The sequence below is a fragment of the Paramisgurnus dabryanus genome, chromosome 13 (assembly GCF_030506205.2).
Source record: "Paramisgurnus dabryanus chromosome 13, PD_genome_1.1, whole genome shotgun sequence".
Taxonomy (NCBI): domain Eukaryota; kingdom Metazoa; phylum Chordata; class Actinopteri; order Cypriniformes; family Cobitidae; genus Paramisgurnus; species Paramisgurnus dabryanus.
Window position 1 is genome coordinate 22492692 of NC_133349.1, and position 22779 is coordinate 22515470.

Sequence of the window (22779 nt, forward strand, 5' to 3'; positions counted from 1 at the left end):
GTTGACTTTGTAGTGGAATTTTTCCTTTCGCTAAGTGTCCCTTGAACTGAAGACAGGGGAATTATGAAGAGAATAAAGACCGCTGAGATTAACATTTTACACGTAGATTGAGGCGCCCAGTCTAAAGAAATGATCTAAACCTATGTAAATACATCGGTAATGTGGAAATTTGTGATATCTGTTTCTTTTCTTCTTCAATCTCTTTAGAAATGTATCATAAATTGAATGTGTTCTCTGAAAAAAAGAAAAACAAAGTTAGTTTGGCTTTTTGAAAAGGAACTAGTTCTGAGTAAGGGCATACCTGCATGCCATTTTGTACTCTCTCAGAAATAAGGATACTAATGCTGTCACTGGGGTCAACCCTATATCACGCAAATACGTGACTATTTCACGTATGGACCAACGTGAAAATGACATGTTTTGCCCGCGTTTGAACGTGAGCATGTCACGTTTCCTTTTTGTGTCACTTTCACGTTTTGGTTACTCAACTTTTTTGTCCTATTTTCAAACCATTTTCGCTCCGGTTTAGGGTTAGATTTGGTGCTTTTGTTATATGTCACTTTAAGTATTTGTCACTTTAAGTATTGGTTTATAAAAAAAAAGATACAAGACTTATTCTTTTATATTTTCTAAACTTTAACCAATTGTCCCCGAAGTTGGGGTTAGAGTTTGTTTAGGTAAGGATGTCATTTTATGTAAATCTAACCCTAAACCGAAGCGACAATGGTAAGAAATTAGGACAACAAAGTTGAGTAACCAAAACGTGAAAGTGACACAAAAAGGAAACGTGACATGCTCACGTTCAAACGCGGCAAAACGTGTCATTTTCACGTTGGTCCATACGTGAAATAGCCACGTATTTGCGTGATATGCTGGGGTGGTACCCTTTCAAAAAGTACACATTTGTACCTAAAGAGCAGTGTTGGGAACGTTACTTTAAAAAAGTAATTAGTTATAGTTACTAATTACTTCTCACAAATAGTAACTGAGTTAGTAACTCCGTTACATTATTATAAAAGTAATTAATTACCAGGAACAGTAATTACTGCGTTACTTAAAAAAAATTAATATTTCAAATAACTTGAATGCCCCTTACAAAATTAAATATGTTAAATTAATAAAATGGATACTAAAGAGAAATCACTAATTTTGTGGCAGCATGTGACGATGTGAGGTGCTTTATTAGATCATTAGACATGGAGAGACTTTTTCTTCATGGGCATAAGTTGCACATTACACAAACATTCCTGCCTTTCACCTCAACAATGGAAAAGTAGTGCTTTATACTTCGTGTTTGCGACCGCTACCTTTGAGCTTGTTGTACTTGCCATCGCCCTGTCGCCGGTGTTTTCGGAGTGATTGATGCGCGATGACCGGGCTGCATGTCTGTGCTTTGAGATGGGGCACAGTCAGGAGCAGCACCGCTGCTCGTTGAGAAGACAAAACGACGCGTATTTTCATGTCAGTCTACAAAAGTCTCCAACCACGCCAGAAAAGATAGCTAGATTTGTCCTATAAAGTCGCTAAAGTGATAGAAAGTTGCTAAATCTAGCGACAAAGTGACCAAGTTGCTCAGACTTTTTAACACTGCTGCTCGCTCCTCGGACTGCGCGTGTGGGCGGGCCTTTTTGTGAACTCTGCCTCTGGTTGGCTACCGATGGAAATTAAGCCAATCATCATTCGTTATGTTTCTCACAACACACACAAGAGAAAAACAGTGTTTGGCTGAGAGAGTGAGCATACGCGGCTGAAAATCACTACAGTAAGATCAATTTTAGTAACGCGCCGCATTTTAATGTCAGTAACGATAACGGCGTTATAACGGGGGAACCAGTAATTTATTTGATTACTCGTTACTGAAAAAAATAACGCAGTTACTAACGCCAATTACTTATAACGCCGTTATTCCCATCACTGCTAAAGAGTGCATATAGTACTACATACTGGTACCAAATGTGTACAGTATCATTACCTACACACTACATATTAGGACCTTTTTAACGTTTACCATCCCAGTGACAGCTTTTGTATAATTTTTTTCTGAGTGTACTTATAAATTCATTGCAAGCAGTGTATATCCCTCAGAAATTTGTGTAAATATTAAATATGTAATTTTCATGTTTGTCCAGCTAGGATTTGCTGGGGTGGCTGAATCTAAGACTGCATTTTTAGCAAAAAATAAATAAATAAATAAAATTCCTCCAAACCCCTATAAGCAGAAAGACTGTACTGTGTATATACTGCAGTAACAGAGCTTCACTGTCTCCTTCTAACAGGGACTTTATGTCTTTGATTAAACTCTAAACTTTCATTCTAATTTTCCATAAAATACTTCAATATGTCCACTATGCAAGCATCAAAAATATTACTAATTTACTTTACTAATTTAGAAAAAAACATAAATAACATAAATATTTTTGTGATTTCCAGATTGACTTTCAGTAACAGTTTAAAAAGAAAAAAACTGATACAAGTTTGGATTTGTCTTTTTTTAAATCCATTTTAAAATATTGCAGTTGTGTATATAGTCAATAATCATTTCGTGCTAATGTCCAGTTGTGAAGCCAGATGTGATCATAGTAATAATATCATTACAGTAAAATAATGTACAGTAAATATTGTCTCACCTGTGTTTGAAGATGCCTTATGTCCTGCTATATTAGCATGAGCCTCCTTCAAATAATTATAAGAAACTCCTGTGACAGATGGAGATCGATGAAGGAGAGGGACAGGAGCTGCACCAGCAAAGAGGAGAGGGGCAATTAAATCACCTCATACTTAAAGTTTTTCCACACTCCTCCTCCTTGCCAGTTTTCATCAAGTAGACCCCTCAGTCGTCTATGACCCTATAGTATGTAGAAAAATTTTTTAGTCTCTCCCAACAAAACTCTCTAAACAGCTAACTATTCAGACTGAACCTATACATTTTTTATTAAAAAAAGCTCAAAATGAGTGCAGTCCTTATCATTCATACATGGGACATCTGTGTTTTATTGTTGCTTTGCATTACTTTTTGGGGTAGATTTGGATGTACCACTTTTTCATTAAGTGTGGAGGACATATATGCAAACATGTATTTGAAATATTTGTTTTAGTATTTTTTTTTTTGGGGGGGGGGCTTTTCTTTACCTAAAAAAACTGTTGTGTGTTATTGTAAATAACACCAGGGCTGCAAATACAAACATGCTAAGAAGGCATGTTTCAAAACACATACAGTAGTACATTTGTAAATTTTAAACATTTTAGCTAACTTTTGTTTGGGTGAGCTATAGGTTGCTTGGTTTGTTTTTCTTGGTATACATCATACAAAACATGATTTAAAAACTCACTGTTGCACTTAAACTTTTAAGTTGAATCATCTTGAATTTACAATTTATTTAATGTTTTTCACTAGGTAGGAGGTTGTTATAAATCATAAAAATTATCTTAAGTTATTTTAACTTTATTGTTATAATTTATAGCAACTCCTCACTTGATTGATCACTTGTTCAGTAGTCCAGGTGAACATCTTTCTAAGTAAAACACTGTTACATCCCATGTATATATAATTTTAAATATATTTAAAAATATGCAACAGATATTTTGGAATATGTTTACAAAAAATGTTGTTTTAAAAATAAATAAATTTTAAAGCATTAAAAAATTAGCCCTCCATATATTTTAATCCAAGAAAATATATTCATGTCGCATTGGAAGAAAAACTTTGTTTATATTACAAACCTGTAACAGTTTAAAAAGGTAAAAATTTTTTATTTTCAACTTCAAATGTACTTTATAAAATGAACTTCTATTTAGCATATATTTAAAATACAAAGAATAAATGTTTGGCCATATGGGATGTAAAAGTAGAAATTTGAAATACATTTTGAAATGTTGATATATGAAGGTTAAAACTAAAAATATTTTCAAATTTAAAAATATATTTAAATGAGCATTACTTTCTACAGAATGTATTTATCATATATTATAATATGTATTTGGCCAGAGAAATGTATTTTTTTTTTTTTGCTGTGAGGGATGTCAACTTGTTGACCTTATTACCACCTTTAAAACTCACTTTGTAAGACACACTTAATACCCCGTTCATTTATATCCTATATAGACCACACTTAAAGATCTCACTTATATTTTTCCATCTCATGAAATTTAACGTGTCAGTAAGATCCCCTCTAGAACACAGTGTGCTTGTCATGCCAACTGATGGGACATGATGGGTGGCCTTTGTTCACTAGCGCCCCCAGCTGGAGGATATTTACATCACACATCAATGGGACCATGTTGACCCGACCTTACCCTTCCAGTCAGATCAGTGCCAAGCCTTGAGCTGTTTACACACCTGACAACACAAGCATATTTGGCAAGCGCATCAGCAAATGTATGAGTTGCAACATATTTAAAGTATAAAGCATTTCTTGTTCAACTTTCTGGTCTTAACTACTTGATAACCACATCACCTATCACATTTGTTTATATTAGTCAAGGTTTGTCTTTGTGGTCTTTAAGAAATTGATTGATCATAATATGCATGTGCCACTCATAAGAATAATAATCATTCAAAGAGAGAAAGAGCCAAAAGTAAATCTTTGGCAGGTGGGATAAGCATGCTTACTTTGTTAAAAAATCTGTTTAAAAGCATGCAAACATTAAATAATTTCCCATGTTGTATGTATAAAACAGAGTATTACTTATTTACAGTGCAAATGTGTACTCATCTTGAGTCATATTTTTGTAAATCTGTAATTGATTGAGTTACTAGAGGAGGCAGCAAAAGGCAACTTTATGTCCTTTTTATGTTCAGTTTTTTTATACTTAAGTGTGAGCTGTGTTGAAACATTGAAAAGAAAGGCAACACCAGTTTAGACATGAAAAATCTTGCGCCAAACCAAGCTGGCAAGGTCATGCATAAAACAGTCAAAAATTCAAGATATGCATAACAAGCATTTTTATGAATACAGAATTTCACCTTTTTCCCCAAAGAAAAATATGTGTGTTTCTGAATATTTGTTCAGACTTTATTGATTTAAACTTAACAAGTTTAATGGTGACAGCACCAACAAGGCAAGCACAGAACTGAGGCTGACTGAAGTGGCCAATCCCCCTGAGTTGCTTATGTTGGATCAGCCTTCAGAGATTAGAATAATATATAAGCATAAAGACTGGGTCTGTTCCTCTGCTTCTACCTCTCTCAGCTCTTTACGTCGTCCCCCTCCAAGAGATTCAAAGACTTAGTGAAGCTTTACTGCCATTAAAAACAAGGATTTTAATCGATAAACACAAATAAACAGAACACACATGTAACAGAGACACACAAAACCTGAAAGCTTTCAACTAGCAAGGAGGTACTGTACTGATACTGTTGGAGACTTTTTTTAAGGTTCAGTCAAGTTCAGGTAACACTTTAGTTTTGGAGACCAGTATTACCTAGTTTGTTATTAGCGTGCATATTACTAGCTTATTGACTGTTTATTAGAACCTATAAGAGCTCAGATGTAAACTAAACGGCGCCACCGTCAATGAGATAATAGTATTATCTAAACACTCTTGAAACATACTATATGTTCATCAAATACTCTGGGGACACCAAAGATTTATTTGACATCTTAAAAAAGTCTTGTGAAATGTCCCCTTAAAATATGTTGTCCATAACTAGACACAAGATGTGTTGTTTTAACACATTCGTTTTAAGAGTGTAGGTTTTTCAAAAGGCTCCCCAGCAATGTTTCTGTTGGGTCTTTTTCCTCATTTTGTAAATTTTTGGTTTATAAGGGAGAGTGGGGTGAGTTGTGCCAGTTTTTACTCAAAGTGACTTTAAAGTGAGGCCATGCCAGTAATGCCTTCAACTTAAGGATGTACATAATATATTTCAGGATGTTGTGCATCCCTGAGAACAATAACTTTGGATCTGAAATAAATTGTTTCAGAAATATAGTTTTTGGGAAAAAAGTGGTCTTGTGGCACAACTTGGCCATGGTGCGGGGTAAATTGTGCCGGTGATTTCTGAAGTAAAACAGAACATGTTATGAACTGTAATGCTATATTAAAGCAACACAAATTTAATACACAATTACTCATTTAAGGTTTATTTAGATATTGTCACTATTAAACTGTTGGAATAAGTCATATTTTGTAGTTTTTGGAAAAACACAACTTAAATACGCAATATATGATATTTCTGAACAATTTCAGGCAAAGCCTTGGCTTTGTCTGTCAATTATGTGATATATAAGAATAAAGTGACCAGACTACTTTCTAAACATCCTATTGTGACTTGGCCACTTAAAAACTTAATAAAACTTTTCTTTAATAACACAGTGCAAACTCAAAACTGAAATTAATGTTAGCTAAATGAAAAAAAAAATGGCAGGTAGGCCTAAGTCAAAGACTGATGAGGCATGTCCATCTCCTCACTTCTCCAGATTATCCACTGTGAGTAGGTCTAGGTGGTCTGGATCTCATCCCACTTGTCAATACTGCAGGGGAATATAAACTTATGCTGTCTTATGGCTGTACCACCAAGTTTTTGGGGTGTGGGTATTTTCTTGAGCACATCACCTCTGGCACAACTTAACCCAGGCCCTTTGGCACAAATCACCCCAGACCTACAAGTCTGAACAATTAGCATGATCCAGCAGTTAAGAGCTAACATTATGCTAACTGTATAGCCTGCTGAAGCACTAAACATGTGTGAAATATTTTCAAATCTATAATTGTTTAAGACACTACAATCAAAAAACCTTAATCATAGAAATTTTACTTTGAAAGGAAAAAAATTTTTTTGGAGCTAAAATGTGCTTACCTCTCATGCCATGTGTCTCTCTTTTTTTTTAGGATAAATAAAATTGATGGCCTTTCAAAATTATGTGGTCACATGAAATTTCTTCTATGGTTTTCCAGAAACAAGGGGTGGAACAACTTTTCCCCCCTGGCACAAATCACCCCACTCTCCCCTATGTGGACACTGGGAAAGAAGAATGGACGTTGTTACATGTATCATTTTTGCATGTCATGTCTGGGATGTTCATTTTGATAAAGTGACATTTGAAAGCGACTTGACTGTAAGTATGGTAACCTATACTTGAAATGTGACTTCTGGATTTAACCCATCCCAGTGGATAGTGAAAACACCTGGATGATGCAACAGCAGCCATATTACACCATATTTTCACTTTTTACACATTTTAATTGCATTTTTAGACAGAACTTATTATTGAAGTTTTCAAATAAGTTATCACAAAGGCGCTCTCTGTTTATATTTCAAGCTGAATTCCATTTTGCCTGTCCGAATGTTTTTCTCTGAGCTGCGTTCATGCTTCCGAAGTCATTGCCTCATGAGGCAGTGAGGCAACAAGTCAGCTGCCTTGGATGCAGCCTAAAGGTTGGCATCTACACAACCTTCAAAAACAAGTTGTAAATAAAAGGAGAAACTCTTTTTTGAAGTTGTAAGGAGAACACAAAAATATCTAGACTCCGTATTGGTCATACAGCACTTAATCAATAATTATTATTATTGGTAAATATGAATCAGGAAATTTCAATAACAGTGGTATACCAACAAATCACTTTGTAAAGCATATGAAACAGAAAGAATGCAATTAAAAGAAGAATTAAGTATGATGAATATTAAATATATAACAATTAAGAAAATACTACAAAATGCTCTAGCACATGTCTAATAAATAGAATTGAAAGATCGCATAATAAAGTAAATAAGTGTTTAATTATGGAATAATATTCTTGTTTTTAATTATAAATAATGTTACCAAAGTCATGCTCCACACTCCAGTCCAGTAGGTGGCGGAAATGCACCTTTAAGTGGGTTTGCCAACCGCCAATACAAAGAATAGAAGAAGAAGAGGAAGAGCGGTCGATGAGAACATAAAGAGGTAAGCTGCTGTATCAAGATTCCTAATATTCCTTAAGTAAACTCTTTCAAAATAGTTAGTTCAACAGGGTCGCTATATGAGCTAATTCGTTGAACCGTGCTATTAATTAATGTTAACTTGTTCTGTGGAGAAAATGCGAACGATTATCATATCTCCATAACAATGCTGTTGCAACCCCCCAAATCCTCAACGTGCTACGCTTCATTGCGATTAAGTTATTTAACTTAAAAATATAACCATAGGTTAGCCTGATATGGGGATTACTGTTAACTGTAACTTTTAAAACTTTGGAAAATTATGGTGCAATGTAATATTACGTTCATACGCAAAGCCAGAGGGCGCCATCTTACAGAAATGTACATCAGATTTACTCATTTTTAGTAAATCGGTTAATAATAGGAGAACCATTCTACCAAAAAAGATAGGTCTCTAGGGTGAATACCATTTTTGTTTAAGGCAATACTTTGTACAATTTGAAGGTTGCAGCCTCTGAAGTGCTCGAACCGAAATGAGACGGTCTCGCGTACGGTGGGAGCTGCGTTCTGTTCCCGCCCACCACGCTTTTCAGCGGGACACAACAACTTACTGCTGTAAAGATTTGTGTTTGTGTATTTGATGTTTTTACATTGGGTCATTAAAAGCCTAATCTGCATCTCAAAAATATCAGGTGTATATATCCTTATAAATGTATTATAATTTGTGGTTTCTTGGTTTAGCCTAATGGTTCTTTTGTTTATTTCTGTTGCATCAGACTGAACAACTTAAGTCAGTATCAGGCTTTTATGGCATAACCAGTTTCATAACAGTTTGTGTTATGCTTTCAGGTGACAGCATGGACCCTGCAGCACTAAGAGTACTTATTGCACAGGACATTAGGAAGTTAGTTCTTCCCAAAGGAATCCCAAATACTGTGGATGAACTAAAGCTGGCTATTAAGGAGGCGTTTAATGTCACTGAGGATTTCTCTCTTCATTATAAGGATTCTGAGTTTAATGACTTCTTTACCCTTACATCCACCGACCTAATTCAGCACAAGGATACTATCAAAGTTATATTTCCTGCTCCTATTGTTTTAACACTGTTTGCTGGAAATGAAGAAAACCTTTCTGCCACTACATCATTCTCAGCAGATGAAGTATCCTCTCTTTCCTGTAGTGCATGTTCGGTTGATGAAGCAGTCCCACATAAATCCCCATCCTCTGAAGTAACAGACATCGTTTACGAACAAACTACCCCAGAGAGGCTGCCATGGCCTAAAGAGTTCCCTATCCCATCGTTTTCCCCAGAGGTAGAGATGGTGGTCAGAAAGGCTATGGAGGATTACAACAGAGATGGTAGACTTCTAAATGTCCAAATTGTGAAAAAGGATATAAATGATCATTTAGTTAAGGCTATTCACCTCTACACATCATATCCTTCTGGAAAGCAGATTAAAATTGTGGCGGAAGCACTTATCCGAAAATACCCATGTCTGCGTGAACCGGGCTCCTTCAGTGGCATTCATGGCTGGCAAATAAGCCTGAAGTACAAAATGGCTTATTACAGAAGACGACTCAGCCAGTTTGGTTTTCCTGACGTTTCATGTAACACATTAAAGCAGAAGAATCCTGAGGACAGGACGTCGGCGAAAAATGTCAAAAAACCTCGTAAGGCAGAAGTTAATTACCTACCGCAGTACCCGCCTGGTGAAAACCAGGACAGTTTGGAGCAAGAGAGACTTAGTCTGCTGACTGAAGTGAATATAAAGAACAATATCAGTGTGGTGAAAGACAAAATGTCAAAAACGTTTGCTCACCGAAGACATGAGGTGGTTGAACTGTGTCCCGGTATTGCAGAATTCAAAGAGCGCTGGCCAGCTCTTTTTGACGTTTTTCAGGTAAAACTCTATTTTCTGCATTGTCTTTTAACTCCATAACAGACAATAATGTGGTTGTGCTTAACATAATCCTATCCCAATTTTCGTTTTTCAGATTAATGAAGAATTTCGGAGAATCACTACTCTGCACCTAGAATCAACATTTATGAAGATGTTGGACCTCTACACTCCAAAACTTTTGGCCATATTTGCAAACATAAGGGGAGCTCTAGGTCGGAATTTGAAGCAGAAAATGGATGCCCTAATGGAGGTTCTTTCATTACATCAATATTTTCTTATTCATTGATTATTATTGTTTGATACTAATTTAAAACTCTTGTCACATCAGAATCCTAAAAGAGACATCAATATGACAAGAGACGTTGTCCTCCGTTGCCTGATCTGTTATCTGGGTGAAAAAGAGGATGACCTCATCCAAGAGACCTTTGTAAGTGTTTAAAAGTGGTCTATATTCCTTTTTGTGCTTTTGAGGGGAAAAAGCTTGTGTACATGTAGTTGTGTAGGTGCGAGTAGGACTGTTTGCATACAGATCGGGATCAACATCACAATAAGTAAACTGAAAATTAAAATTAATGTGGGAGCTGGTTTACATAGTGAATGCACTACTTTCATGCAAACATGGTTTATTTACATTATCCCTCCAAGTGTCAACAAAAATAAATTCAATTGTGGTAGCCCCAAATAAATAAGCAAGCAGCCCGAATAAAAAAAAGACTATATTTTAATGTAAAATATTGATAATTCTTGGATTTCCATGCAGGCCAACTGTTCCTGCTTACCTCCACACTGGATCTACTTGCCATTTAAAAGTGGTTCAGTGAGTCTCAAAACTGACAGTTTGAATCATAAAAGGTTTTAAAAAATAGGGGCTACTGTCTCTTTAAGAGCGAGTTATGCAAGCAAGCACATGGGCCATAGATCCTTTTACTGTTTTATACACAATGATGACATAGCAACGTACGTGCGCACATTTTGGCAACGGAAGTATGTTGAGAATCAGCAGCACGTCAAGCTATTTATTTGAGAACTAAATAGCAAACAATTACGAGCATATAAGTCACTGAATGCTTATAAATAAGGTGTCTGCAATTTCAATACTCGAAGCCCGAAATACATAAAACTTTATTACCCAACCAAATCTGTGAGAGAATGCAAAAGCATTAAAGCATTAGTCCATTATAATTACTCACCACCACGTCATCCAAAATGTTGATGTCTTTCTTTGTTCAGTCGAGAAGAAATTATGTTTTTTTGAGGAAAACGCTCCAGGATTTTTCTAATTTTAATGGACCCCCACACCTAACAGATTAAATGCAGTTTAAACTTGCAGTTTTAACGTAGTTTCAAAGGACTCTAATGATAGCGAAACGATTGTCATTTTTGACAAAAAAAAAATGCACTTTTAAACCACAACTTCTCGTCTTCCTCCAGTCCTGTGACGCACCAGCGCAACCTCACCTAATTGTGTAATGACGTAGAAAGGTCACGTTTTACATATATGAAACGCAAATTTGCAGACCATTTTAAACAATTAACTGACACAAAGACATTAATTATTATCATTCGACATACAACAACGTCGGAACGCTCCTCTTTCTCCACACTTGTAAACACTGGGCCGTAGTTTCGCATACATCATCCGTGACCTCTTGACGTGATGATGTATTGCGTGAGGTCGCGCTGTCGCATCACAGGACCAGAGATAGACGAGAAGTTGTGGTTTAAAAGTGCATATTTTTTTTCCTTATCAAAAATTACAATAGTTTTGCTCTGGCAGGGCAGAGGTGTATTTTGCGAGCCCTGCATCTGTCATTGTTGAAACTGTACTTGAGCTTATGTTATTGTGACCATTTCTGTGGTCATTGAAACGTCACATTATTAAGTTTCAGGGTTAAAGGGATAGTTCGGCCAAAAACGATATTAATCCCATGATTTACTCACCCCCAAGCTGTCCAAGTTGCATATGTCCATCGTTTTTCAGACAAACACAATTTTGGATATTTCAGAAAATATTTTAGATCTTTCAGTTGATTAAATGTAATGTTACGGGGTCCAGCCATAGTCCACGACCTTCAAGTCCAAAAAAAGTGTGTCCATCCTTCACAAATTAAATCCAAACGGCTCCAGGATGATAAACAAAGGTCTTCTGAGGGTCATCCGTGCGGTGTTGTTGTAGAAATATCCATATTTAAAACTTTATTAATGAAAATAAATACCTTCCGGTAGCGCCGCCATCTTAGACTCCTCTGTATTCAGGAGAGAGTATTAGCGTAGTGTACGCACTTTTCTTAGTGACTTATGACAAATTCGGAGGGCGGGGGGACAGAGCAGCAGCAGAGAAACCTCCGTAGGCTGCGTAAGCGCTCATCCTGAATGCGGACGAGACTAAGATGGCGGCGCTACTGGAAGGTTTTGGTTTTCGTTAATAAAGTTTTAAATATGGATATTTCTACAACAACACCGCTCGGATGACCCTCAGAAGACCTTTGTTTATCATCCTGGAGCCGTTTGGATTTAATTTGTGAAGGATGGATGCACTTTTTTGGACTTGAAGGTCGTGGACTATGGGTGGACCCCGTAACATTACATTTAATCAACTGAAAGATCTAAAATATTTTCTAAAATATCCGAAAATGTGTTTGTCTGAAAAACGATGGACATATGCAACTCGGACAGCTTGGGGGTGAGTAAATCATGGGTTTAATATCGTTTTTGGCCGAACTATCCCTTTAAACTATGACAGTTTATTTCGATTTAGACAGACAGGATAAAAAGACTTGTATAATGTTTGTGTTACAGTGTGACACTAAAGATGTGAAGCAAGAAGTACTGGAGCACATTATGAAAATTTCCATCTGCAAGGGAGATGATCAGGAGGACGTCAGCATCATTCTCGAGGGGGTGCAAGTCATAGCTGGCTTGGGAAATTTGTCTAGAGCCTGTGCTGTTCTTCTTGGCCTCACGTATGCACTGAACCTCGCCTACCCACAAAAACTGAAGAACACGTTTGAGGCCTTTCAAAAGCTGTTCTTGGAACTCGATGTGTCAAAGTTGTCCTTCAGATTAGTGACACTTAAAAACAGACTTATGACTTAGAATCCGAGACAAAACACTGAACAAAGTTCTGTTCATTGAGCATTTGGATTTATGTTTTACTCTACATTTTAATAAAGAAGTCCTGGATGTGACTTTTTTCCCCTAATTTTTATATTCAATCACATGGGTTTTTTTATCTTTTATTTTATATGGACTTTTTTGTACTGTACCCATGAAAATAAAACAAGAATAAAATAGTTATTACCATCAAAAATGCCTTGTCTATGATTTTTAGTCACCAGAAAAAGGCAGTACATTAAGTATTAATTTTCACTGATACAAATTAGTAAATTAAATTAGTTTATTAAGCATTATATTGCTTTAATGAAACACATTGTGTGCAATTGATGAAATAGTTCAAGGTATTTCACTTAAATTATTCAGGTATATTCCACAAAGAAAAATAAACCTTACAAACTACTCAAAAATAATGTGTGTTATATTGTTACCTTATTTTTTTTTAAGGGGACATTTCACAAGACTTTATTAAGATGTCAAATAAATATTTGGTGTCTCCAAAGTACATATGTGAAGTTTTAGCTCAGAAGACCCAATAGATAATTTATTATAGCATGTTATACAACAGTTCTTTCTGGTTCTCGAATCTGATTGGCTAAGAGCTATGCGATATTCTACTGATAACGGCACAGTAACCGCTTCACCTTTCATATCATTCCGCCACCTAGTGAATGGAGGTCATTTAAACAGGCTCATCTCTGAATGGAAAAACTACACGCACACACGGACGCGCTGTTTTTAAACACTCTCCGTGTGTCTCATTTCACTAGCTCGTGAATCAGTCGGTGAATATAATAGGAAGCGATTATTCCGTCAAAGATCAGCGCTCTTCGATGTTACGTTAAACTTAATGGGAGTAATGTCTTGTCACATCGTGTGGACGATTAACACTTGGAAAGAGGAATGTAAACAATAATTTTTTTTCTGGAGCGATATCTCTTCTCAGAACGCGAAAACACAGTGGAACTGCAGGTAAGCACCTCAGCTTTTAAACGTGGACATTGATCATTTATTTAATCGTGACATGACTATTAAAACATGTTATGAGAATATCGCCACTGATATATTTATAAGCAACCTGCAAAAACATCTCTCTGACACTTATGAAAAACAGTTTTATATAGTACTAACAAGAACAAAGTCTAATAACAAGCGAGTGCTCGTATCGCGTTAAGATTAAATGGGAAAGCAATGGTAACATCATATAAGTATAGTTTTATCAACTTTTACCTCGCGCCAAAACAATAACAACACAAAAGTCACTAAATATGAATAAGAAACCAAGTAATAGTTTCATCATGACCCCCAAAACTGCTGATTTGATCTAATTTTTGACCATCAAACACAGACTTGGCCAAAATCAGAGCCAGGGAATCCCTGTCAGAGATGTAGCCAATGTAATGAACTGCAGTTACAAGATCCTTTCCCTCCCTACAGTATGACGAAAAAATGTTGTCTTATTTCCTAGAATGCTTAAGCTTTGTATTCACTAAAATAGCTAAATTATTTAGAAAGTAAATTTTTGTCCTACCCAGAGAATAACATTTGGGTTTGTGAACTGGATACTTTATGATGTCATTAGGCTTTTGGGGTTTAAGGATATACATTTTATCAGATAAATCTGTGTGAGTCCAGAATCACAGATTCCAGTGGTTTTCACCTATTTTCTGCCATCATTATTTTACCCTCAGCTTCATTGCCTTAAACCTGCAGCTTTAAAAATTTTCTGAGAGATGCATATCAGCCTTTCCAAGCTAAACTGTGGGCTGATTGGGCTAAACTAACTGCTCTGCTGTTGAAACTCTGGTTCAGTTCGTTGTTGGTCCTCTTCATATGGATTCTGTGATGCATTGCTCTTCATCGGAGTGACTGTTGTGCGCTTTCTACACCCACCCGCCCGCCTGCAGATGTGAGCACAGAGACCCCTCTCACACTCAACCGCTAAGTGTGGGGGGTGAGAAAAACAGTCTTTAAAAAAGTAAACACACGTATGCTAGGAAGCTGAATCACCTCAGCTAACCGAGTCTCAATCACCGGACCATCAGGAAATAGATGAAAGAAGCCTGCCAAAAAGTGTGTGTGTTTCAGTAAATGTATATTTATGAGTGTGGTCAGTGGTTTGTGAGATGTTGCACGTAGTGTCTCATATACAGTTAAATGAGAAAAGATGCAAAAGCTGCTAAACGCTACCTCTGTCAAAAATAAGAATTATATTAAACAGATGTTTTCAAAATGTATTATATGTTCAATAAATACTTTCGCTTTAAATCCGCATAATCCCGTCACTTGTGAGTAACACAAATGTGGCAGCCACATGCATCACAGCGACACCTAAAAGGCTCATCATAGTTCTATGCAAGTTGTACGGCGTAGGCTACCCCTCTGTTTTAATTTATACTTCTGCAGCATCGTCTGCATTGATGTGCACTTACACATCCAGACCGCTAGTAGGCAGTATACACGCATGTAACCCACAGTAGCAGTAAAACAGCCGAAGGCGGCGGCGCTTGGCCAGTAAACTCTCCAAAGAAGAAGCAGCAGCAGCAGCTTGTTGTGTATGATTTCAGAAGCTGTAATGAAGGTAAATAGACAACGACTATTGTTGCAGCTTGAGTTTATCACCCTTTAACTTGACCCATCTTTGTTTTTATCGTCGTTAGCGGAAATCCGTATAAGACCCTGATTGGAGGGGTTCTAGCAGACCAATCACAGTGCTTGCAGACAGTACGCATAGAACGGACACGTTACAAATTTGCAGAGGTGCACGTCAGGCTACGCAGAGCTACGTTTAGCTAGGCTTGCCAACTGTCCCGTATAAGCCGGGATGTCCCGTATTTTGGGCCTAATTTATTTGTCCCGCGTCTCATTTTTTGACTGATCTAACCAGTGATACAACAGTCTTGTTTGACTTCACGTGGTGGCGCCACAAGAACCAAGAGGCAGATAACATCTCGTGAGAGCAACTGGAGAACTCATATAGAGGAGACTGTTATCGAAATGCTCTCACGGTACTTTGATGTCATCCACCTGTCAGTTCTTGCGACACCACAAGCAGCAGCAGTGGGGTGTTTAGTGGGTGAGTCACAAGTGTTTTGTTTTAGAGAGATATTAAAGGTAATGGTTCAATTAAAGGACTGTGTTAAAAGTACCTGCTGTAAATTTAAAATCATTTTTTAATCAACCCTACGTATAGCCGACAGTGTAGAACCTACACACAACTATAAATCTCACTTAATATGTTCAGTTTTTTCTAGGGATGCATGAACACTAGATGTTGCCTTGGCTACGGCAGTTCATTGGAACGAATGCGTCAAGTGGAGCCGCCATCTTGAAACAAGATTGCCCTGTGTCAGCGTCATTGTAGGCAAAGTCGTAACGGAAATAAAATCACCATAAATCGTCATGAATGCGACTTTCTACTGGGTTTTTTTTCCGGTCAGACATGTATTAAGCATTGAGTCCAGAGAAAATGTAAACTTTTGAAATTAAGAAAATCTTTTTCTAAATATAATGCATAGTGCTATTAGACCTAACATCCATACTCAGCACAAAAGTCTGGTATCGTCCATGAATTCAAAGTATAGGCGGAGATTATAGCATTACCTAGCTACTTCCTATGGCAAGACCCCTGTTTCAAGATGGCGGCAGTTTTGACGCATGCTTAGAACCCCAAGGCGACATTTAGTGTATACTATATCTATGGGGATGCATGATGACTAATCGCGATTAATCTATAGCAAAATAAACGTTTTTGTTTACATCATATATGTGTGTGAACTGTGTATAATAACTTTGTATAGGTAAATGCACACACATGCATGTATGTTTTTAAGAAATGTTTACATGTGTATATACATTTGTATATTTATGTATAATTTATATTATATATAAATATAAATACTTAATATATAAATATATTCTTTCTTAAAATTATACATGCATGTGATGTGTGCATATTTATATATACATAATTATTATACACAGTTCACACACATATGATGTAAACAAAAACTTTTATTTTGCTATAGAATTAATCACGATTAATCTCTATGCATCCCTTCATTTTTTCATTCTGACGTTCATTATTTGCAATTTTTCTAGTTGCATCTTTAGTAATTTTGCAACTGTTTACTATTCTTTTTCTAGAAGGGGAGATTTTTGCTAAAAATGCTTGCAAGCACATATAGGGTTTTGCAGCGAAAGACTAAAGTGACAATTGTTAAAATAAGACATTTAAATGAATGTTTTATTTTCATTAAAGTAAAATCGGAGCCTGATAAAAATCTGTCATATGCAGAAGGTTTTGCATCTGAACTTTTTATATATTGCCTTGACTTATAATTTGTGCTTCTAAAATTTATACAGTAAAAATGTTAACAGCGAGTTATGATTGTGTCAGAAATACTGCCAATGAGAGACTTTTGAAATATTACCTAAGGTACATTTGCTTTTATTAAAGGAAACATTGAAACATGATAACAAGTTTGTCGTATAAAGGTTCTGATTCATAATCTATACTGTATATCAACCTGAAGCTAACATGCATGTTTATATTGAATTAAAGCCTTTGTGCTTGGTACAGACTAAACGCTACATCCATTGACTTTGTACTCTTGCACAAAAAGTTTCAATCCCTTGCAGAGATGCCTATTGACCGAAGCTGAGCATTTTGAGGCAGGTTGCTTCTGCTCAACCCATGTTTCTGAATCCAGCAGGTACTGCATGCTGAGAAAGACACAAAGATAGCAGCGGGTGAATTTGGGCTTCATTTCTTACATCAGAACTTGGGTAGTGTTGGATAACTACTCACTTTCCATCAGAGTCTTTGGTACTGCCATCATTCCCCATGATGAGGTATTTACTGCCCACTTCCAGCGCACTCTTGCAGTGCTTTCTCTTAACAAACACTCGCTTGCTGTCCGACTCCACAGCCTCATCTTTATCTAAGGTTCAGAGATCATTTATTTACTGCATATTGTAATCACACTGATTAAACATCCAAATTAAACAAACACAAAGGTTGATTACTTACTATATCGCAGGACCACTTTAACGGTTGTGGAGTACAGTATAAAGCTGCTCTCTTCATCAACCGCATCAACACTAACCTCAAAAGCTATTTCATGAAAAGACAATTAGAGATATTGTTTAAAGGCTCAGTTTGGCACAATTTCTTGAGCTAGATAAACAATAGGTTTCATTATCGTTTGCTTGTAAAATCTGTAAATAGTTGTTACTAACCATAATCAATGTTGGACTGGTAACAGACATAATCGAAGCGGTCATTTTTAGTGATGCCCGGCCCCTCAAGTGTTTTCCTCTCTGTGAAACAACCCTCTGTGGGCGCAGAGATCTTTTATAACAATCACATAATGACACCAGAGAAATGCTGTACTGAAGATATGCTTTAGCAATACAAATAGGTTAAAGGAATAGTTCACCCCAAAATAAAAATTAGCAAATTTTTTCCTCAGCCTCAAGCAATCCTAGGTGTCTTTGACTTTCTTCTTTCAGCCAAACACAGTCAGAGTTAAATTAAATAAAATGGTTCTTTTTAGCTTGGGATAGTGCCCCATTTTTAAAGCTTCAAAAAGTGCATCCATCCATCAAAAACTAATCAATTCAGTTATTAAATGTCTTCTACGGAGCCCCTAAGGGGACATGGAGCAAAAATTAAATAAAGTTTAGTTTCATGTGCTCACGCGAAACTTTCATGTGCTCACGCGAAACCTTCATGTGCAGAATTTTTTTTAAAGTTTAGTTTTGCGCGCGAACGTGAAGCTATCGCGTGCGCACCTGAAGCTATTGTGAAAGTTTGAAAGTAAAAAAACGAAAGTTTCACGTGCGCGCGCGATAGTTTCACGTGAGCATGCGAAACTAAACTTAAAAAAAATTCTGCACATGAAGGTTTTGCGTGAGCACATGAAACTAAACTTTAGATTTTTTTACTCCAATGTCACCTTAGGGGCTCGGTAGTCTTCCAAAGTGAAGCGATGTTTTTTGTTACATTGGGTCAGAGGTCAGCCTTCCACCTGACCCCACTTCTCTCCTGAACACACATATGCTGTATTTTATAAGTCTGAAATATAAATGTTTCCTTACAAAAAACATTACTTATGTTAAAAAAAAAAACATTAAATAACTGTATGGATTATTTTTTGATGGTTGTATGCGCTTTCTTATGATTCAGTAATTGGGCACTATCCAATGCCATTATAAATCTGAAAAGAGCTAGGATATTATTTAAAGGGGACATTTCACAAAACATTTTTAATAGGGATGCACCGATAGGATTTTTTTTGCCGATACCGATTTAAACAGACAACTTCTGGCCGATACAGATGCCGATACCGATATTAAACACTACAATACTATACAGTTGGTCTATTAGCTAGTTTATTTCTGCATCAAATTATTTTTAACGAACATGGATTGGATCTAATTAACATTCAACTGACCAACATAATAAGAGAGGCACAAATTAAGCTAAAACAAATATAATAAGACAGCATGACAACCTTCAAAAGTGGTTTTTGCTATTCAGCATTTATTTTATTAACAACATTAACTTATTTTATACATATAATGGATTTCTTTATGCAGTTAATTAATAAACAATCGGTATCGGCCTTTCTCGTGCTATTGCCGATATGCTGATGGTTTCAAATTCATCAAAAAATCGGCCGATAAATATCGGCGGCCGATACATCGGTGCATCAGTAATTTTTAAGATGTCAGATAAATCTTTGGTGTCCCCAGAGTACATATGTGAAGTTTTAGCTGAAAATACCCCACAGATAATTTATTATAGCATCTTAAAATGTGTAGGTCACTTAAACATGAAAAAGTCAGATTTTAATGACATGTCCTCTTTAATATAACCTAAATGTGTTTGACTGAAAGGAGAAAGCCATAAACAACTAGGATGGCTTGAGAGTGAGTTGTTTTCATTTTGGGGTGAACTATTCTTTTAATATTGACTGAATGGTAAATAATTTCTGGTGGCCTACTTTCTGCACATTGGCAAACATCATCAGAGCACAGAATTGACACCTTCTTGCTCCTCCTGGGGGCGCTGTAGAGGACAGAGCATCTCCTGTCTGTTTAAAGTATTGGGAATTAGTTGTTAGAGATTTATTTACAAATATGAATGGAATCAATCAATAATTTATTTATTAATTTAATATTTACATACAATACACAGATTTACCTGGCTCATAGTAATCGTAAAACACAGCAGGAGCTGGTTGAATTAAACCAATGGGCACGTCTTGTTTAGCTCCGAATGATATACAGATCTTACCGTCGTCTATCTAAAGGGTAACAGAGAGAAATATTGAATAATTTTGTAAAACAGGGAGATGGTTTGAATTACAATTGTGTGCGTTTGGTGTTTTTGTCACCTCGTTGAAGTACAGCACGACTCTTCCTTTCGTGGTCTCATAGTGAGAAATGTATCTATCAACCAGGTTTGTCAGCTGTAGGAAAAGTGAAGTGCAGCATTAATCCAATGAAAACACATTATCTAAACTGATTCTTATGTTTTTTTATAAAGCTGAAGAACTTACCTAAATAATGTTTTTGAGTCATGAACAGAATAATTAAAGGTACAGAAGTATTCACATACTTAAAGGACACAAAGCATTACAGTGGTGTAAAACTTTTATATTGCCAGGACAGATCACACATCAATACAGTATTCACTGAAAACCTGAGGATAAGGACTGGAATTTTGTGCAGTGATGATAAATGTTCATTTTTGTTTCACATATGACATGACTACGACTGACCTTTTTTAGATCGTCATCGACAGCAACAAAGCCACTAAGAAGAGTGATGTCAGCAATTGCCATACCAGAAAGGTTTCTCCCCTCAGCATGACTGTGAGACAGATGATCATGATTAAGACTAATAATGATATAAAACATGATGGATATCTTTTGAGATATTTTTACATTTAGCACTAAGGTGTTACATTTTATTAGTATGTGCTTTCTAAAATAAAATAAAATAAAAAAATCGAACCCATGACCTTGGCACTGCTAGTAAATGCCTAGTTTTTAGCAGATGACTTTTTTTGAAACACCCTGGTTTCACTTACCTAACACAAACTTCATATATCACATCATTTTGACTGTTTTGGACTGTGTCTCTTTTACGTCTGCTACGAGCATCGAACCATTCGATGCTGGTTCGTGGGAAATCTTCCTCTTCCTTCCTCTCATCCTCGTTTTCATAATCGTAGTAATTGTAATTTTCTTGTGCCGGAGCTAAAAAGATAGAGGTTATTTTAAGGGATTGTTGCAAGAATTATGGAGCAAATAACGCAGTCATATAATTACACATAGCCTACTAGTTATAAATAAATGCATAACAATAGAGGTGAATTATGCCATGGATTATTTATATCTTCTTACTTGAGTATTCAACTTTTCCCTCAACAGTCACGTTTATTGACAGATCAGCACAGTTGGTATTTTCCTTAAAACCATAAAAAGCCTTTGCCACCTTCAACAACAAAGAAAACAAATCATTTAAAAATTGCATTGTGACACTACCAGCAAGAACGAATCTAAACTCCTTACTTTCAGTTTAACTTTTCCTTCTCCTGAAAACTTTGCCTCTATGTTGTTTCCCACAAGTCTCTGGATAAGGCAAGAAAGTCATATTCAGATCAGAGAATAAAAAAATCAGAAAACCAGACTGTCATCATGATTACAGGAATCACACATGAGATTATAGCAACATCTAGAGGACTGTAGGCCAAATTACACTGTCTGAAAAATTGGTCCCTAGCTGTTACTAGGATGGTACCCTTTTAGATATTACACCTTTGCACCTAAATGTTCATATTAGTACCTCTGTGTATACACATCTGTACCAAAATTGTACATGTACTGTATTTGGACCTTTTTAAAGGGCACTGCCCCAGTGATAGCCGGGGACCATAGATCTAAAACTATCTAGGCTTAATCCATTACTGAAAATCAATAAATAAATGTATATTTAGTATGGTTTAAAGGGGCCATGGCATGAAAATCTGACTTTTTCCACGATTAAGTGCTATGATTGGGTCCCCAGTGCTTCTATCAATCTAGAAAATGTGAAAAAGATCAACCCAGTAACTTAGTTTTGGTAAACCATTCTCTACAAGCACATGAAAAAATAGGTTGTTGAAATGTGGCTCTCCTTATGATGTCATAAGGAGCTCTTATTATAATAATACCACCCCTTAATCTGCACTATCCAACCACAGCACTGCCATTTAGTGCAGAGAAAAGCACAATTGAGTGTTAATTGCAACAAACCACCATCATTGTGATCAGTGTTTGCACTTCATCAGCTCATTTGCATTTTAGAGGACACACCCAAAACGGCACATTTTTGCACACACCTACAAAGTGGCATTTTTAACATGCTATAATAAAATATTTATATGGTATTTTGAGCTAAAACTTCACATATGTGCTCTGGGGACACTAAAGATTTATTTGATATCTTAAAAAAGTCTTGTGCCATGGCCCCTTTAAACATATTTGTTTTTAGAAAATGGTTGAGGTCATACCAGTATAGAACATTTTGCATACATTTTGAGATGTCATTTGAAAGGAAAGTTACAATTGTTAACCTTTAATTCGGCCTCAATTTTCTTTTCACTGTTGTCAAAATTGAGCTTCTCCATCTCAGATCTGCCTGTGACTGTGAATTGTACATTGACTTTAGTGATGGGTGGTTCTGGTATGCTCAGTGCATACTCTGAGAGAGCCTCCAAAGCCACGATAGTGTCCTAGCAGAGGGTTTAAATATTATTTTGTTAGCATTTGAATCATTTCCTTTCTCAGAAATTTCTTGCAACTTAAAGGGGAGACTACAGAGATAAGCTGGACTCTGATTTAAAATCTCTGA

The 22779-nt window shown here is 36.3% G+C and overlaps 2 protein-coding genes across 3 annotated transcripts in view; one reads left to right on the top strand and one right to left on the bottom strand.

Annotated features, from left to right (window-relative positions):
- The first annotated feature begins 7807 nt into the window (after positions 1 to 7807).
- On the top strand, positions 7808 to 13100 carry LOC135728048 (uncharacterized). Of its 2 annotated transcripts, none has more exons than XM_065246147.2 (5): positions 7808 to 7883; positions 8708 to 9759; positions 9854 to 10009; positions 10088 to 10186; positions 12559 to 13097. In XM_065246147.2, exons 2-5 carry the CDS (start codon positions 8716 to 8718, stop codon positions 12853 to 12855), a joined length of 1596 nt encoding a protein of 531 aa, XP_065102219.2. In that variant the 5' UTR covers positions 7808 to 7883; positions 8708 to 8715; the 3' UTR covers positions 12856 to 13097. The 2 variants fall into 2 exon arrangements, with proteins under 2 accessions (XP_065102219.2, XP_065102218.2); XM_065246146.2 differs by lacking the exon at positions 7808 to 7883 and adding an exon at positions 8414 to 8550 and having other exon boundaries at positions 12559 to 13100.
- Positions 13101 to 17307: 4207 nt separating this feature from the next.
- c4b (complement C4B (Chido/Rodgers blood group)) overlaps positions 17308 to 22779 on the bottom strand; it is a 47111-nt gene continuing 41639 nt past the window's right edge. The window contains exons 30-41 of the mRNA XM_065261290.2: positions 22502 to 22660; positions 21459 to 21518; positions 21291 to 21381; positions 20975 to 21143; positions 20664 to 20754; positions 20277 to 20351; positions 20084 to 20186; positions 19884 to 19973; positions 18115 to 18210; positions 17906 to 17989; positions 17684 to 17816; positions 17308 to 17598 (exon numbers count right to left, since the gene is read on the bottom strand). Of these exons, the coding sequence (XP_065117362.1) occupies positions 17457 to 17598; positions 17684 to 17816; positions 17906 to 17989; positions 18115 to 18210; positions 19884 to 19973; positions 20084 to 20186; positions 20277 to 20351; positions 20664 to 20754; positions 20975 to 21143; positions 21291 to 21381; positions 21459 to 21518; positions 22502 to 22660 (1293 nt within the window). The 3' untranslated portion in view covers positions 17308 to 17456. The remainder of the gene's footprint in view (positions 17599 to 17683; positions 17817 to 17905; positions 17990 to 18114; positions 18211 to 19883; positions 19974 to 20083; positions 20187 to 20276; positions 20352 to 20663; positions 20755 to 20974; positions 21144 to 21290; positions 21382 to 21458; positions 21519 to 22501; positions 22661 to 22779) is intronic.